This window comes from Tamandua tetradactyla, chromosome 7 (assembly GCF_023851605.1).
Source record: "Tamandua tetradactyla isolate mTamTet1 chromosome 7, mTamTet1.pri, whole genome shotgun sequence".
NCBI classification, from domain to species: Eukaryota; Metazoa; Chordata; class Mammalia; order Pilosa; family Myrmecophagidae; genus Tamandua; species Tamandua tetradactyla.
Genome location: NC_135333.1, coordinates 121,588,078 through 121,605,337, shown reverse-complemented (window position 1 = coordinate 121,605,337; position 17,260 = coordinate 121,588,078). Strand labels below are relative to the sequence as shown.

The following is a 17,260-nucleotide window of genomic DNA, read 5'->3' as shown; positions in this document are numbered from 1 at the left end:
CCAAGAATAACAACTAGTTTCATCATTCATCACTTTGCCTTTCTCTCAAATTTTCTTTCATTCTTCTCCACCCCTTTACAAACTATTCTGCTCTCCAATTGGGCCCTTAATTATCCTTCTATTAATTTTCCTCTTAACCCCTGCCTCCTAAAATTTCTGACTAAGTTTATTCACAGGTCAATAGCAGCTGTGACCAACCAGCAAAATTCTGAAAGCATACTCCTGCTAAAATAAAAATTTGAAAATCTACTTCTGTCACAGCAAAGACATTACTATCAACCTGTTCCAACAGAAAATGCCCAGACTCAATTAATGATGCCCTGCTCAGCTTGGAGCAATTTCTCTTTCATTAACTTCACTCAAACTCAGCCAGAAGTAGCTAAAGAAAGAACACAACATCTCTGCTCCTTCCAAAAAACTGCTTTGAGCTGAACTAGAGCAACCCCCCAAAACCTAACTCCAGCTCATCAATTTAATTAAAATAAAAAGGCAGGAATGTCAGGTCTCAGAAAAAGAGCTTTACATATAAAATGGACTCTGTGACTCAGGGGCCCTTCAGCATCTTGACCCCAGACATGCTGGCAATAACAGAGCAGCATGTCAGAACCCCAGCAATCAATAAAATCATAAGTTAACAACCCCCCTAACAAGACCTAGTATGCACCCTCCCATCCCAGTGTCACTTTCCCTTTAAAATACAACTCTAAGAACAAAGAGCCAGAGCTATTTTATCTTTATTTTTGCTGGCTTCCCAGGTGGGAACCATTTTTAGGCTTCCACCTGCTTTCTCCTTGCTTTACCCCCTTAAAAAATCTGTTAAGCTTTGACTCACTGTCCTGTGTGGGATTCTTAATGACTCCATGCCTAACAGTCTGAACTATACCTCCCTGGAAAATCTCTATTCTTTGAATGTTATTAACTATTTGATTTGACTGTGTGTGTGTGTGTGTGTGTGTGGGTGCTTTCTCCAGGACATTACTGAAAACAATAGTAATCAGCTACTGTAACCAGGAAATCAAGGTTTAAGGCATGGTTTTGATTACTGAATCATTATACACATGTTCATTTTTGCTTTTTGGCATATTGGAATAGACAGAGGAGAATACCTGAATGCCCTAAACTATAATTAAGCTGTATGGATATCTGAAATAATCGTAAAAGCCCTTATTTTGTGCCTTTGTGACTGCAAGAGCTGTTACTCCCTTATCAGGTCATTTTCTTCTAGGGTAAAGGCCGTAATGCTAATGAAGTCAGTCATTAACTAGCCTCAGTCCCTTATATTTGTAAATCATATCCCCCAGGCTGTCCTATTGAAAAATAACTTGTCTCCCTTCCTTTTGGCTCATGCCTTTAGTACTGAAGTGATAGCTCTGCCTCCCCTCCTTTCAACTTATGTTCTGTTGTTGAAGTGATAATAATACTTATATCCTTTTCTGCTTTGAATTTACTATCCAAAATGGCCTCTTCTCCTCTAGCTAAACTCCTTAAAGACCCTGAATGCTGTAAACTTGGGGAGCCAGATTTTGGGCAGCAAGGCCATCTGCTCTCCTACTACATGTATAGTAATAAACTTTTTCTCTCTTTGAAACCCTGATGTCTTAGGAATTGGTCATTGAGCATGTCAAGCAGAAGAATCCACAGTCTTTGTCTGGTAACACTACCAACATCACAGCTCACTAAAACTCTTATTTCAACCATACAAACAAGAGCTCAGCCAAATATTTTTAAGAAAATCCCAAAGAACTAGACAATTATAAGAAACTTTCATAAACTGCAGCATATTCATGAGTATCTAGAGTGAAAAACACAGGAAGGACTGTGTGCAAGCCCAGGAGAGACCTGGGTAAGGAGACTTCAAGACTCTCAGAGTTCTGACTGATAGGAGGTGACATGCCAGTAGAAAGTGAAATCTAAGCCTGTCTTGTAAAGTGCCTGGAGTTTAAAAGAATGACTTTTCACCCAGAGCAGTTTTGTAGAAGATTACAGGCAACTCTTTAAGAAAATATCATGTATCATTGGATAACTCCTCCCCTATTGTGCTGTCTTGAAAGGAAGTACGCCCCCTAGAAAAGCCATATTTTAATCAAAATACCATTTCATAAAAGGTAGAATAATCCCTATTCAATATTGTATGTTTGAAACTGTGATCAGGTCATCTCCCTGGATGATGTGATTTAGTCAAGAGTGGTTGTTAAGCTGGATTAGGTGATGACATGTCTCAACCCATTTGGGTGGGTCTTGATTGGTTTATTGGAGTCGTATAAAAAGGAAACATTTTGGAGAATGGAGATTCAGAGAGAATAGCACTATGAAGCAGAGAGTCCATGAACCAGTGACCTTTGGAGATGAAGAAGGAAAATGCCTCCCAGGGAGCTTCACGAAACCAGAAGCCAGGGGAGAAAGCTAGCAGATGACGCTGTGTTCACCATGTGCCTTTCCAACTGAGAGAGAAACTCTGACTGTGTTCAACAGGTGCACTTCCACTTGAGAAGAAACTGTGAACTTCATTGACCTTCTTGAACCAAGATATCTTTCCCTGGATGCCTTTGATTGGACATTTCTATAGACTTGTTTTCATTGGGGCATTTTCTCAGCCTTAGAACTGTAAACTAGCAACTTATTAAATTCCCCTTTTTAAAAAGCTGTTCTGTTTCTGGTATATTGCAATCTATCAGTTAGCAAATTAGAACACCTATATTTTTCAAAAGGACTTTGCAGATTTACAATGCACAGAATTCAGAACCAACTGCAATAGTTCAGTGAGGTTACTAAACAAACAGGAAGTAAGAGAAGTAATGATAGCAACAAGTCTGCGGGGACATCTGATATAGAGTGGTGACACTATATTAACTAAATGCCCATTTTCAACAAAAATTTGATATAAAGTAACTGGCTATTAAATATTTACCAGCACATAATTTCTCTCTACCTATAAGCATTGAAAGATCTGGACTTCACAGAGCACCACAGTGCTTTTGTTATACCTACATCAATAGATGGGAAGCAAGTATCCAAAGGTATATGGAATCTCCAGGGCAACTAATTGTTAGGCCTGGAGAACAAGACCCCTTCACCTCAGAATATAACCTACCCCTGGCAAACATTTCAGATAGACTCTCTCAGCCCAAACCACACCACCCGGCATCTCTTTCCCTGTCCATCAACGCCTTCAACCTCCATCAGCTGCCCTCTTGTGATAAACTCCCATTACTCAGCCTCCACTCACTGTTAAATACATTCTTGTATAATCTTCCCTTACACACTGTCTACCCCTGCAGTATTTACAACACTGCTGCCTAAGGCAGTATTTGAATTTTTTTTTAATTTGTATAATATATGTATATTTTTATTAATTAACGGAAAAAAGAAATTAACCCAACATTTAGAAATCATACCATTCTACATAAGCAATCAGTAATTCTCAACATCATCACATAGATGCATGATCATCGTTTCTTAGTACATTTGCATCGGTTTAGAAGAACTAGTAACACAACAGAAAAAGATATAGAATGTTAATATAGAGAAAAAAATAAAAGTAATAATAATAGTAAAAAAAAAAACAAAAAAAACCTATAGCTCAGATGTAGCTTCATTCAGTGTTTTAACATGATTACTTTACAATTAGGTATTATTGTGCTGTCCATTTTTGAGTTTTTGTATCTAGTCCTGCTGCACAGTCTGTATCTCTTCAGCTCCAATTACCCATTATCTTACCCTGTTTCTAACTCCTGCTGGACTCTGTTACCAATGACATATTCCAAGTTTATTCTCGAATGTCGGTTCACATCAGTGGGACCATACAGTATTTGTCCTTTAGTTTTTGGCTAGACTCACTCAGCATAATGTTCTATAGGTCCATCCATGTTATTACATGCTTCATAAGTTTATCCTGTCTTAAAGCTGCATAATATTCCATCATATGTATATACCACAGTTTGTTTAGCCACTCGTCTGTTGATGGACATTTTGGCTGTTCCCATCTCTTTGCAATTGTAAATAACGCTGCTATAAACATGGGTGTGCAAATGTCTGTTTGTGTCTTTGCCCTTAAGTCCTTTGAGTAGATACCCAGCAATGGTATTGCTGGGTCATATGGCAATTCTATATTCAGCTTTTTGAGGAACCGCCAAACTGCCTTCCACAGTGCTTGCACCATTTGACATTCCCACCAACAGTGGATAAGTGTGCCTCTTTCTCCACATCCTCTCCAGCACTTGTCATTTTCTGTTTTGTTGATAATGGCCATTCTGGTGGGTGTGAGATGATATCTCATTGTGGTTTTGATTTGCATTTCTCTAATGGCCAGGGACATTGAGTATCTCTTCATGTGCCTTTTGGCCATTTGTATTTCCTCTTCTGGTAGGTGTCTGTTCAGTCTTTTTCCCATTTTGTAATTGGGTTGGCTGTCTTTTTGTTGTTGAGTTGAACAATCTCTTTATAAATTCTGGATACTAGACCTTTAGCTGATATGTCATTTCCAAATGTTGTCTCCATTGTGTAGGCTGTCTTTCTACTTTCTTGATAAAGTTCTTTGATGCACAAAAGTGTTTAATTTTGAGGAGCTCCCATTTATTTATTTCCTTATTCAGTGCTCTTGCTTTAGGTTTAAGGTCCATAAAACCACCTCCAATTGTAAGTTTCATAAGATATCTCCCTACATTTTCCTCTAACTGTTTTATGGTCTTAGACCTAATGTTTAGATCTTTGATCCATTTTAAGTTAACTTTTGTATAGGGTGTGAGATATGGGTCTTCTTTCATTCTTTTGCATATGGATATCCAGTTCTCTAGGCACCATTTATTGAAGAGACTGTTCTGTCCCAGGTGAGTTGGCTTGACTGCCTTATCAAAGATCAAATGTCCATAGATGAGAGGGTCTATATCTGAGCACTCTATTCAATTCCATTGGTCGATATATCTATCTTTATGCCAGTACCATGCTGTTTTGACCACTGTGGCTTCATAATATGCCTTAAAGTCAGACAGTGTGAGACCTCCAGTTTCATTTTTTTTCCTCAAGATGTTTTCAGCAATTCGGGGCACCCTGCCCTTCCAGATATATTTGCTTATTGGTTTTTCTATTTCTGAAAAATAAGCTGTTGGGATTTTTATTGGTATTGCATTGAATCTGTAAATCAATTTAGGTAGGATTGACATCTTAACTATATTTAGTCTTCCAATCCATGAACACGGTATGCCCTTCCATCTATTTAGGTCTTCTGTGATTTCTTTTAGCAGTTTTTTGTAGTTTTCTTTATATAGGTTTTTTGTCTCTTTAGTTAAATTTATTCCTAGGTATTTTATTCTTTTAGTTGCAATTGTAAATGGGATTCGTTTCTTGATTTCTCCCTCAGCTTGTTCATTGCTAGTGTATAGAAATGCTACAGATTTTTGAATGTTGATCTTGTAACCTGCTACTTTGCTGTACTCATTTATTAGCTCTAGTTGTTTTGTTGTGGATTTTTCCAGGTTTTCAACATATAGTATCATATCGTCTGCAAACAGTGATAGTTTTACTTCTTCTTTTCCAATTTTGATGCCTTGCATTTCTTTTTCTTGTCTAATTGCTCTGGCTAGAACCTCCAACACAATGTTGAATAATAGTGGTGATAGTGGACATCCTTGTCTTGTTCCTGATCTTAGGGGGAAAGTTTTCAATTTTTCCCCATTGAGGATGATATTAGCTGTGGGTTTTTCATATATTCCCTCTATCATTTTAAGGAAGTTCCCTTGTATTCCTATCTTTTGAAGTGTTTTCAACAGGAAAGGATGTTGAATCTTGTCAAATGCCTTCTCTGCATCAATTGAGATGATCATGTGATTTTTTTGCTTTGATTTGTTGATATGGTATATTACATTAATTGATTTTCTTATGTTGAACCATCCTTGCCTACCTGGGATGAATCCTACTTGGTCATGATGTATAATTCTTTTAATGTGTTGTTGGATTCGATTTGCTAGAATTTTGTTGAGAATTTTTGCATCTATATTCATTAGAGAGATTGGCCTGTAGTTTTCTTTTTTTGTAATATCTTTGCCTGATTTTGGTATGAGGGTGATGTTGGCTTCATAGAATGAATTAGGTAGGTTTCCCTCCGCTTTGATTTTTTTGAAGAGCTTGAGGAGAGTTGGTACTAATTCTTTCTGGAATGTTTGATGGAATTCACATGTGAAGCCATCTCATCCTGAACTTTCTTTTTAGGAAGCTTTTGAATGACTGATTCAATTTCTTTACTTGTTATTGGTTTGTTGAGGTCATCTATTTCTTCTTGAGTCAAAGTTGGTTGTTCATGTCTTTCCAGGAACCCGTCCATTTCATCTAAATTGTTGTATTTATTAGTGTAAAGTTGTTCATAGTATCCTGTTATTACCTCCTTTATTTCTGTGAGGTCAGTAGTTATGTCTCCTCTTCCATTTCTGATCTTATTTATTTACATCCTCTCTCTTCTTCTTTTTGTCAATCTTGATAAGGGCCCATCAATCTTATTGATTTTCTCTATTGTTTTCATGTTTTCAATTTCATTTACTTCTGCTCTAATCTTTGTTATTTCTTTCCTTTTGCTTGCTTTGGGATTAGTTTGCTGTTCTTTCTCCAGTTCTTCCAAGTGGACAGTTAATTCCTGCATTTTTGCCTTTTCTTCTTTTCTGATATAGGCATTTAGGGCAATAAATTTCCCTCTTAGCACTACCTTTGCTGTGTCCCATAGATTTTGATATGTTGTGTTTTCGTTTCATTCGCCTCGAGGTATTTACTAATTTCTCTTGCAATTTCTTCTTTGACCCACTCGTTGTTTAAGAGTGTGTTGTTGAGCCTCCAGGTATTTGTGAATTTTCTGGCACACTGTCTATTATTGATTTCCAACTTCATTCCTTTATGATGCGAGAAAGTGTTGTGTATGATTTCAATCTTTTTAAATTTGTTAAGACTTGCTTTGTGACCCAGCCTATGGTCTGTCTTTGAGAATGATCCATGAGCACTTGAGAAAAAGGTGTATCCTGTTGTTGTGGGATGTAATGTCCTATAAATGTCTGTTAAGTCTAGCTCCTTTATAGTAATATTCAGATTCTCTATTTCTTTATTGATCCTCTGTCTAGATGTTCTGTCCATTGATGAGAGTGGTGAATTGAAGTCTCCAACTATTATGGTATATGAATCTATTTCCCTTTTCAGTGTTTGCAGTGTATTCCTCACGTATTTTGGGGCATTCTGGTTCGGTGTGTAAATATTTATGATTGTTATGTCTTCTTGTTTAATTGTTCCTTTTATTAGTATATAGTGTCCTTCTTTGTCTCTTTTAACTGTTTTACATTTGAAGTCTAATTTGTTGGATATTAGTATAGCCACTCCTGCTCTTTTCTGGTTGTTATTTGCATGAAATATCTTTTCCCAACCTTTCACTTTCAACCTATGTTTATCTTTGGATCTAAGATGTGTTTCCTGTAGACAGCATATGGAAGAATCCTGTTTTTTAATCCATTCTTCCAGTCTATGTCTTTTGTTTGGGGAATTCAGTCCATTAACATTTAGTGTTATTACTGTTTGGATAATATTTTCCTCTAACATTTTGCCTTTTGTATTATATATATCATATCTGACTTTCCTTCTTTCTACACTCTTCTCCATACCTCTCTCTTCTGTTTTTTGTATCTGATTCTACTTCTCCCTTCAGTATTTCTTGCAGAGCTGGTCTCTTGGTCACAAATTCTCTCAGTGACTTTTTGTCCTAGAATGTTTTAATTTCTCCCTCATTTTTGAAGGACAATTTTGCTGGATATAGGAGTCTTGGTTGGCAGTTTTTCTCTTTTAGTAATTTAAATATATCACCCCACTGTCTTCTAGCTTCCATGGTTTCTGCTGAGAAATCTACACATAATCTTATTGGGTTTCCCCTTGTATGTGATGGATTGTTTTTCTCTTGCTGCTTTCAAGATCCTCTCTTTCTCTTTGACCTCTGACATTCTAACTAGTAAGTGTCTTGGAGAATGCCTATTTGGGTCTAATCTCTTTGCGGTGCACTGCACTTCTTGGATCTGTAATTTTATTTTTTTCATAAGAGTTGGGAAACTTTCAGTGATAATTTCTTCCTTTAGTTTTTCCCCACCTTTTCCCTTCTCTTCTCCTTCTGGGACACCCACAACACGTATATTTGTGCGGTTCGTATTGTCCTTGAGTTCCCTGATACCCTGTTCAAATTTTTCCATTCTTTTCCCAATAGTTTCTGTTTCCTTTTGAAATTCAGATGTTCCATCCTCCAAATCACTAATTCTATCTTCTGTCTCTTTAAATCTATCATTGTAGGTATCCATTGTTTTTTCCATCTTTTCTACTTTATCCTTCACTTCCATAAGCTCTGTGATTTGTTTTTTCAGTTTTTCTCTTTCTTCTTTTTGTTCAGCCCATGTCTTCTTCATGTCTTCCCTCAATTTATCGATTTCGTTTTTGAAGAGGTTTTCCATTTCTGTTCGTATATTCAGCATTAGTTGTCTCAGCTCCTGTATCTCTTTTGAACTATTGGTATGTTCCTTTGACTGGGCCATATTTTCAATTTTTTGAGCATGATCCGTTATCTTCTGCTGGCTTCTGGGCATTTAGTCAGATTTCCCTGGGTATTGGACCGAACAGGTTGAAAGATTTTTCTGTGAAATCTCTAGGTTCTGTTTTTCTTATCCTGCTCAGTAGGTGGTGCTCGTGGCACACGTTTGTCTGCGGGTCCCACCAGTAAAAGGTGCTGTGGGTCCTTTAACTTTGGAAAACTCTCGCCATGGGGGGGGGGGTTCACCAGCCGAAGCACTTGAAAGAGTGCCAGCCGGCCCGGGGTTCCGAATGCGGGGAGGGTTGCTGGCCTCCGCAGCCCGTGAGAGTGCCCGTCTGAATTTCCTAGTCGGTCCGGGGTGCCAAGTGTTGCGGGAGGGCACCAGCCGCCGTGGCCCAGGAAAGTGCACTGTTCCCAGCCGGACCGGGGAGTCACGTGTTTGGAAGGGACCCCCCCCCCCGTCACCATTCTCTGCGGCCTGGGGATTTCCAATCCAGTTCTCTCAGTTGGTCCAGGGGGCCACGTGTGGTTGGGGCGCCAGCTGCCACGGCTTGAGGAGACTGCCTGCCCAATTCTGCCAGCTGGCCCAGGAAGGAGGAAGGGATGGACTCCGGTCGCTTTTACCACCCCACCCGGGGAACCCCGCGCCCCTCGGCGATCTCACCGGAGCGGGTTCTCTCAGCCAGTCAGCCATTCCAGGATGGGGTACACTGTCTTTTTGATCGCTGTCGTGGCTCTGGAAACTGTTCTGTATCGTTTCTACTCCCCTAGTAGCTGTTCTGGAGAAGGAACTAAGGTCCGCGCGTCTTACTAAGCTGCCACCTTCTCCGGAAGTATTGCACATGGCCCAAGTACTCCATGACTAAGGGCACCTACTCCGTGGGTCCCACAGGAAGAAAATGCCTCAGTATTTGAATTTTAAACTTTACCAATGGAAAGCTGCCAACTCCTAACTTAGCCCCCTATTTCTGAAAACTAGCCAATAGAGACCCATCTGAACCCTGATCGCCTAAGCCTTAAAAACCCTAACCCTAAGCCTTAAAAACCCTATCCCACACCACCTCAGGGCAGCTGTTTCTCTCTCACTCCTAAAATGCTGGCCAGGAGACTCTGTTTTTCCCTGAAATAAAGCCTTTGCCTGAACTCTTTTGTTCCCTGTCTCATTCCTGGTGAGTTTGCCAAGTATGCCCTCACTAATGAAACTATGAAAATCCTTATGAAGCAAAGATAGAAACAAATCAGAAATCTGGAGTAGCTAGAAAATTCATATCTATGAAGCCTGAGACTCCAGTATATTCCCCAAATCTAACTGAAATCATTAACAAATTTAGCCAAACATTTTTAAGTTGTGAAAGTTTTAAATCTTTTTACTGAGACATCAAATGCAAATAGCATAAAGATGGTTTATAAATGTATACTCATAGACAGAATTTTCACCTATTTTTTGATTATATGTAACCCTGTTTCTTCAAACTCTTTCAGAAGAACATATTTTTAGTATGGGGAAAAGAGAATCAAAACAGAATTTTAAGGAATATGAAAGAAAATTATACATATGGTAAATGATTTTGTATACATGTGCAATTTGTGTGGATGAAGAAGATACTGATGAAAGAAATGGATGATCCCTAAGCAAAGTTTTATTCCTATAAATGTAGAGCTTCTTACTAAGAATTGATTGGAGGAAAAGTTCTACATCACGCTGTGGTTGAGCACACATGCTTACTCCACACCTTCCTACCTCACATAGGAATCATGAGGGATTCTTTTAGAAGAATGAATCCATAAAAACACTAGAAGACAATGTAGTTTTCATCAATACTCCAAATATTTTGAGTAATATCCTAAATATGAAAAACCTATGGTTTTGAAAAATCAAAAGAAGAAATTAGGTATCAGGACATCCAAGGCAAACCAGATTCTCTCCAAAAGCATTTCAGATAAGCTCCAGACTATGAATAATAATAAGTTTAATTATTTAAGGGTGTTTCCTGTGATGGTATTGAGGCCTGGTAGGAAAATCAAAGCCTTACTTAAAGTATCCTCAGAAGCTCGCCCAAAAAAAGCATTTAAAAAGATAATTTATAATATTATATGGTGCAATTCACAATGAAGAGATAACACCTATAAACCAAATAACATAATGTCCATGTTCATAAAGTAAAAACCATAGAAGCTATAAAGAGAAATAGAAACATCTAATGGATAGAAGCCTTCACTTGACTTAAGAGCTCATTTTAATGGCCTTGTTTAATGTACTGAGAGAAATAATTTTTCAGAATTGATTGATTATAACTGTTTTTTTTAGCTTTTGATTGGTGTCTAGGTGGAGAGTTCTTCAGTGATTGTGAGTAAATTATTGCATTCTTATTAGATACCATTCAAATCCATACATGTGATTTCAAAACAGCCATGCTTAGAAAATTTCAGGACATGTAAATATGTATGAAAAAAACAGTGAACCAAATGAGGTTAAAATTAGATGAATGGAGAACAAATCCTAAAGGAAAAGTAAGCTGAATGTAGAAGTGAATGGAGAGAGGTAAAGTGGAAATATTGTGTTACACATAGCTTTCATTTAATTTTCTGGTTATTAATTTAAAACGAATAAAATTTATTTGAGAAACATCTTTTGACTGCATTTTTAAAGGAGTTTTTAACCTGTTGATTCCTTAAGGCATAAATGAAAGGATTTAGCATTGGGGCAACAGATGTATTGAGTACTGCTATACCTTTGGTAAAAGCCACCCCTTCTTTTGCTGAAGTTTTAACATACATGAAAATGCAGCTTCCATAAGAAATAGAGACAACAATGATGTGTGAGGAACAAGTGGAAAAGGCTTTTTTCCTTTGCTCTGTAGAGGGGATTCTAAGAATTGCTCTAAGGATGAATGCATAGGAAAGAATCACCAATGTTAAGGTTGACAAGAGAGTGAATACTGCCAGGAAAAAACCCATGAGTTCTAGGAATGCTGTGTCTGTGCAGGAGATCAGCAGCATAGGAGAAGTGTCACAGGTGAAGTGGTCGATAATGTTGGAGTCACAGAAATCCACTTGGAGACCCATGATCACAGGTGGAAAGATAATGAAAAATCCAGCCAGCCAAGAGCTAATTACAAGTCGGATGCACATTTTGCTGTTCATTATTGTTGTGTAATGCAGGGGCTTGCAGATAGCCACATAACGATCATAAGACATAGCAGTCAACAGGAAAAATTCTGTTGAACCAAGCAGGATGAGAAAAAACAGCTGGGCCATGCAAGAATGATAAGAAATGCTCATTTTCCCTGTTACAATGCTGACCAGAAATCTAGGAATGCTAACTGTTGTGAATGAGATTTCTAGGAAAGAGAAATTCCTAAGGAAGAAGTACATGGGAGTTTTGAGTTGGGAATCTATCAGAGTGAGGGTGATGATTGTCAAGTTTCCAATTATACTCAGTATATATGTGACAAACAGAAATAGAAAAATCAAAACATTGAGCTTTGGATTCTCTGTTAATCCCAGAAGGATGAACTCTTTCACAGACGTATGATTTTTCATTTCTAATCGTTGACTGCTGACAAATCTATAAATAAAGACAAAAGCATTAAGTCATTGACATGAGTGTTATTTTTTTTTTCATTGTATCAGCTGGTTAAAAAAACACAAAAGACCTATATTGAGACAATACATTAACCACTGAGCTTCACTGAATGCTGAACATATGTGTGAATAAGAATGAAGCAAATCTATGCTGTTACTGGTTTATAGGTCACTGGTTATGTAATTTATTGCATGAGTCAGCTGATATGACTAAAAAACACATGAATATATAAAAATTTAAAAAAATGAAACTTATCAAATGGATTTAAGTTCTTCTAAATATTTAGTCATGAATGAACAAATTTGTGGTAAACTATAAAGTATAATGAACTGTTTTTATTATTGCTAAGCCACTATACTAATGACCATGTCTCTCAATGACTTCATGAAAAAGAAAAATTTTGAAGTTTGTTTTGTTAGAAAATGCTTTTTAATTTTTTTTATCAACAGGATTAATGAAAGCCTTGCCTATAATAAGGATTAATTTTTAAGTAAGACTCTAGGCCACCATACTTTATATATATAAGTAATTATAAACAGACTTAGAAATCAAATATTTTACCTTTTGAATTTAACAATAGCTCACCTTATTTTTAGAAGAGATTCTGATTGTCAGACAAGTCATCTCACTAAGTTATGAAATCTATAGAAAATGCAAAAATTAAATACATTGTGAAATGGAGAATATACATATAATGCTATGTGGAAGCAGTTTGTTAAATCCAAAGGCTTCATTGCTTTACTTTAACTTTTACTTTAACTGGCTTCATTTCTGGAGAATTTATAGACTTCCCAACTTGCTTTTCCTTTGATTTTATTACCCACTGATCCTCTTATATGGTGTAGGTGGGATTTGGAAAAATTATTCTGTTAGTGAGATTGTAATATTGTGGAAATAAATGTAATAGAAGACTATATTCCTAAAACAGGGGCAGGCCCAGATAGAAAGGCTACAGTTGCTGGGTGAAGGTATGTACAGGGTACAATTCAAGAATCCAAGAGATCCTGCAACTTGTGATTCAAGAAAGAGTTGGTAACATGGTGAGAAATGTGTGTCCCAATCAATAATAACACTTGTGCATAGACTTAATCAGCAGTCAATCCATGTAAAATGAATGTCTGAAACTCAGCTAGTGTTGCAGAGTCTTTCATTGACTAACAGGGTCTTTGGTATAAAGTTAGCATTTTTGACTTTGTTCAGAAATAAAGCTAGCAGCTTTAGGAATGGGAGGGGATTGATGTAAACAAACCCTTATCATAGGTTGGCAACTCTTTAAGCAGGAATTCAGGACCAGAGCTCAAGCATGCATGAGCTGGACATAGTACTCTCTAAAATAATTTTAAAAATTTAAAAAGGACAGAAAAGTGGAAAATGTGGGGACTTTGCAGATTCAGAGCAATAATTACAGCGATCAGATAAAATGAGGTGATAAAACTCTATATTTTTCTGATTAATTAAGCAAAGCTTTAACCTCATAAGAGGGAGAGCGCTCAGTCCTTGAGTGAGAATCAAGGAATGATAGCTATGGAAAAGAGGTGAGCTGTGTAGGCATATGAATGAGAATTGGTGAGACAGAAAGCATTTGAAATGTAAGGGACTCTCTTGAATTGCACTCTCCAAGGCCAGGTATTTAATATCTGTTTCCAAAAAATTTCATGAAAATAAAGTTATTCTAAAATCCTAGATGTTGAGATATAACTTACCTAATAGGATATTTTAGTTGACTCTAAATACTCTTGGGAAGAAGAATGAGGTGCAAAATATTAATCTTTGCCTTCTGGAGAGAGATGTGGGTTTTCTAAATATTATTTTCTACATGGTCAGACTTTAAATCATTTTTTCCTAAGCTGGTCACGTAGAATTCATACACGATAGGAAAATATCATCTCTGGAGAATGGTTGTGATTGGTGTACACTGAAGTTATGTTGCACAATTTTAGTTAAATATCCTTAGGAACTGATTTTTTTGAGCATTAAAATTCAGAGAGGTATACAATGTAAAACAACAGAGAGGGAATAATAGAATTATTTTAAATTTCATATTGTAAGTATTATTGTTATTTTAACCTCAAAGATGTGTCCCTTCATAGTTTACATAAACATCTGAAGAAGTAGAAATAAGCAAGGGGAATAGACCAAAAACACATAAAAGGTGTAATTTTTAATACAAACTATATTCTGTACTTATTCTAGGTAAGTTTGTCAGTGGAAAGGCATATCATTGAGATGCAATGAAATTTGAAAGACTATATCAACATAAAACTGATAATATCGCTTATCTGCAAAAATTCCTTAAATTGTTTATTTCACATTAGAAGAGACAGCAAACAGAGTTTGTGTATTGTTTTCCAGTTGTCTAATTTTTCCTGCCAGACTATTGAGGCTTGGTACATTATTTTTAGCTATTGAACTGTTTCATTTTCATTTTTTGCCTTCCTCTGACAGTATTCTTTACAGATGCTGAATTATTTTTTGTCCTTAGAATTATGTGTTTTATATTCTCCTGGGTTTTGTCATGGCAGGAAATTCTAAAGGTATAGAAATTTCAAGAACATATTTTTTGTTGTTTCAGTAAAGGACAGTATTTTTCTCCATTAAAAACAGTACATTTGCTCACTTTTTCTGAATAATTTTTAAAAGAAAATGTCATTGTTACAGACACTTTTCTTTGACTTTCACCACTTACTTCCTAAGGGAAATATTAAGCTCGGTGGGGTGACAGATTTTAAGGTAGTCTCCATGATCCCCAATCTTAGTGCTCATGTCCACGTGCATCCTCCTTCCCATCTGTGTGGAAAGGACCTCTGACTCACATTTAGCTAATGGAAAAGGCAAAGATTGAGTGATGTCACTCTCATGACTGTCTTACTTCATATAAGTCTATTGTTAACAGACTTGCTATGAATCTTTTTCTTTATTGCTGTTAAAGCAAGCTTCCATGAATTCTGCAGTCATAAGGAAATGAATTCAGATTAAGCTTAATGAGTAACGTCCTCAGTAAGACTCGGAGGACCCATCTCTAGTTGAGCTTCCAGAGGAGAATCCAGCCCTTGTGACACCTGGATGGCTGGTTTGCAGAACACCTACCTAAGCATTTCCTGGACTCCTGACTATAGAAACCATGTGCTAATAAACATGTGCCATTTTAAGTTGCTCAGTGTGTAGTAACATGTTGTTCAGTATATGGAACTAATACACAGGGTACTTTCTCACACTCAGAAATGATGACTTTTTCAGAAGCCCAGTTCAGATTCTGTAAATTTTCCAGTTCTTTACTTCGTACTCCCTACTAATCCATTGCTTGGTGCACCAAAGTCATTATTCTTCCATTTAGTGTCTTTTTACATCTGAAGTGCATTCACAATGATCTTATCCGATTTAATTTTTTAATACATTTTTTTCTTATCAAAGACATAGTTAACTTTCCTCCATTCCATATAATTCCTACACTATTCTTTGTTATGATGCACTCTCACAGGCTTTGCAATGACTTTTATAATCTACTTATGTGAGTGCTTGAGTTATGGGTAACTCTATTTACTCTTCCTATTAATATATTATCTTAGGAGATGTGGAAAGATTTGATTTAGGTTGTTACAATTTCCCTAAAAGAACATGGGACTTGGAAATGTATTTTTTCCTTCCATTTCTCAAGTCAGAAGATATGGAAAGTAAATCAATTATGAAGTATCTCCTATCTGGCCCAGACTTTCCCTTTGGTGCTTATACCAATAGAAAAACTTCTACCCACATAAAGCAATAAGCCATTACAGAAACAACTGAATACTGTTTCTAATACAAAGCCACTACTTCTCAAACAGTCAAAAATAAATAAAATAAATTCAGTCCCTTGACCAAAGGGAAAGCCAAACTGTAATTGATTTTACTCTTCTTTTGGTAATATCCATTCTTTTGTATTTCAGCAAATTCTCCTTTAATATCTTGAATATGCTATTTAATGATATTTAAATTATAAATAATGATAAATGATTTATAAATTATAAATTCATCACCAACATTTCTTGTATAAAATATTTGGGATAATGTAGAAGGATAATAAAGCAAGGAAAATTTATAGGGTTAGCAACTGTGTTATGTTCTGTAGTCTTTCATAAACCCATTACTTATAAAGTATATTATTCAGGATTAGTTTATGAATGTGCTTCATTAACATACAGCATCAAACTTCAGTGTCTTTAAACAAATTCATTTCTCACTTGCTATAGAGGTCACATGAAAATTGGCTGAAGACTCACCTTCACATTTTACTCCTTCTAGGATGTGAGTAGACATCATTTGAATTATCATCAGTGACTGTCCAGTAGAAGATATAATGGAGAACAATACAGAGGATAATATATTTTTCCATTTATAATTGGCAAAGTGTATACCTATATTTCATGTCCCTAGGTAGTCAAAAAAGCCTATTTATAATTGTGAAGGCAAGGGATCAAAATCATACTAACTGTCACAAAACAGAATGCACTAATTATCTGTATATCATCTTTTAGCTCCAAATCTACCTTTCAGCATGTACCCCTAAAATTTGAGCATCATTTTCTGCAAACTGCATTCATTACCTGGTCTTTTCTTCCAGCTTGTTTCCTGACACTGCAACAAAATGGGAAAGTATTTCTAATTTCAGGAACATTAAAAAAAAATTTTGCCTTGATATCTGCCTGCATGACCCCAGCAGTTGCAATTGACTTCATAGAGACAGTTGGTTGCAGCTTTAGCTCATTTTAAGATTCCCAGAAGTTGCCTCACTACAGCTCTCTGATGATCTGCACACTAAGTTTGTGGGGTATCTCCTCTGACTCTTCAGGAATGAAAAGCAAACAAACAGCATCATGTCTTCATAAGAATTCAAACTCCATACAGCCTCTACTCTGAGCTCCTAGGTTCCAAAATCCACCTTTTCTTCTTGAGCAAGCAATCCAATATATCAATGCATTTTATGACCTATCCCCAGAAGTCATACACTTGCACTACCTTTTTTTTTAATGTTAATCTCTGAGGTAAGAGTTTTATTTCTGAGTGAACTTTGTGTTCCTTTTTCCTCCTTCACTGCTGCCATCTTCAATATGGAATCCCTTGTGTGAAATGTCCCTTGGTGGTAATTATATTTTCCTTTCTGT

At 36.6% G+C, this 17,260-nt stretch overlaps 1 protein-coding gene across 1 annotated transcript; it reads right to left on the bottom strand.

Moving 5' to 3' along the window:
- Nucleotides 1-2,247: 2,247 nt before the first annotated feature.
- LOC143690634 (olfactory receptor 6C76-like) lies at nt 2,248-12,079 on the bottom strand. Its single transcript, XM_077168268.1, has 2 exons — nt 11,164-12,079; nt 2,248-2,306 (listed from the first exon to the last, which is right to left on the bottom strand). The coding sequence occupies exons 1-2, from the start codon at nt 12,077-12,079 to the stop codon at nt 2,248-2,250; spliced, it is 975 nt and encodes a 324-aa protein (XP_077024383.1).
- Between the last annotated feature and the right edge of the window lie 5,181 nt (nt 12,080-17,260).

Coding starts and splice junctions, on each gene's coding strand:
- LOC143690634 (XM_077168268.1), bottom strand. CDS start 12,079: ATGAAAAATCATACGTCTGTGAAAGAGTTCATCCTTCTGGGATTAACA. Junction 2,307..11,163: donor TAAAAATGCAGTCAAAAGAT/GTTTCTCAAATA, acceptor TCTGCTTCATAG/TGCTATTCTCTCTGAATCTC.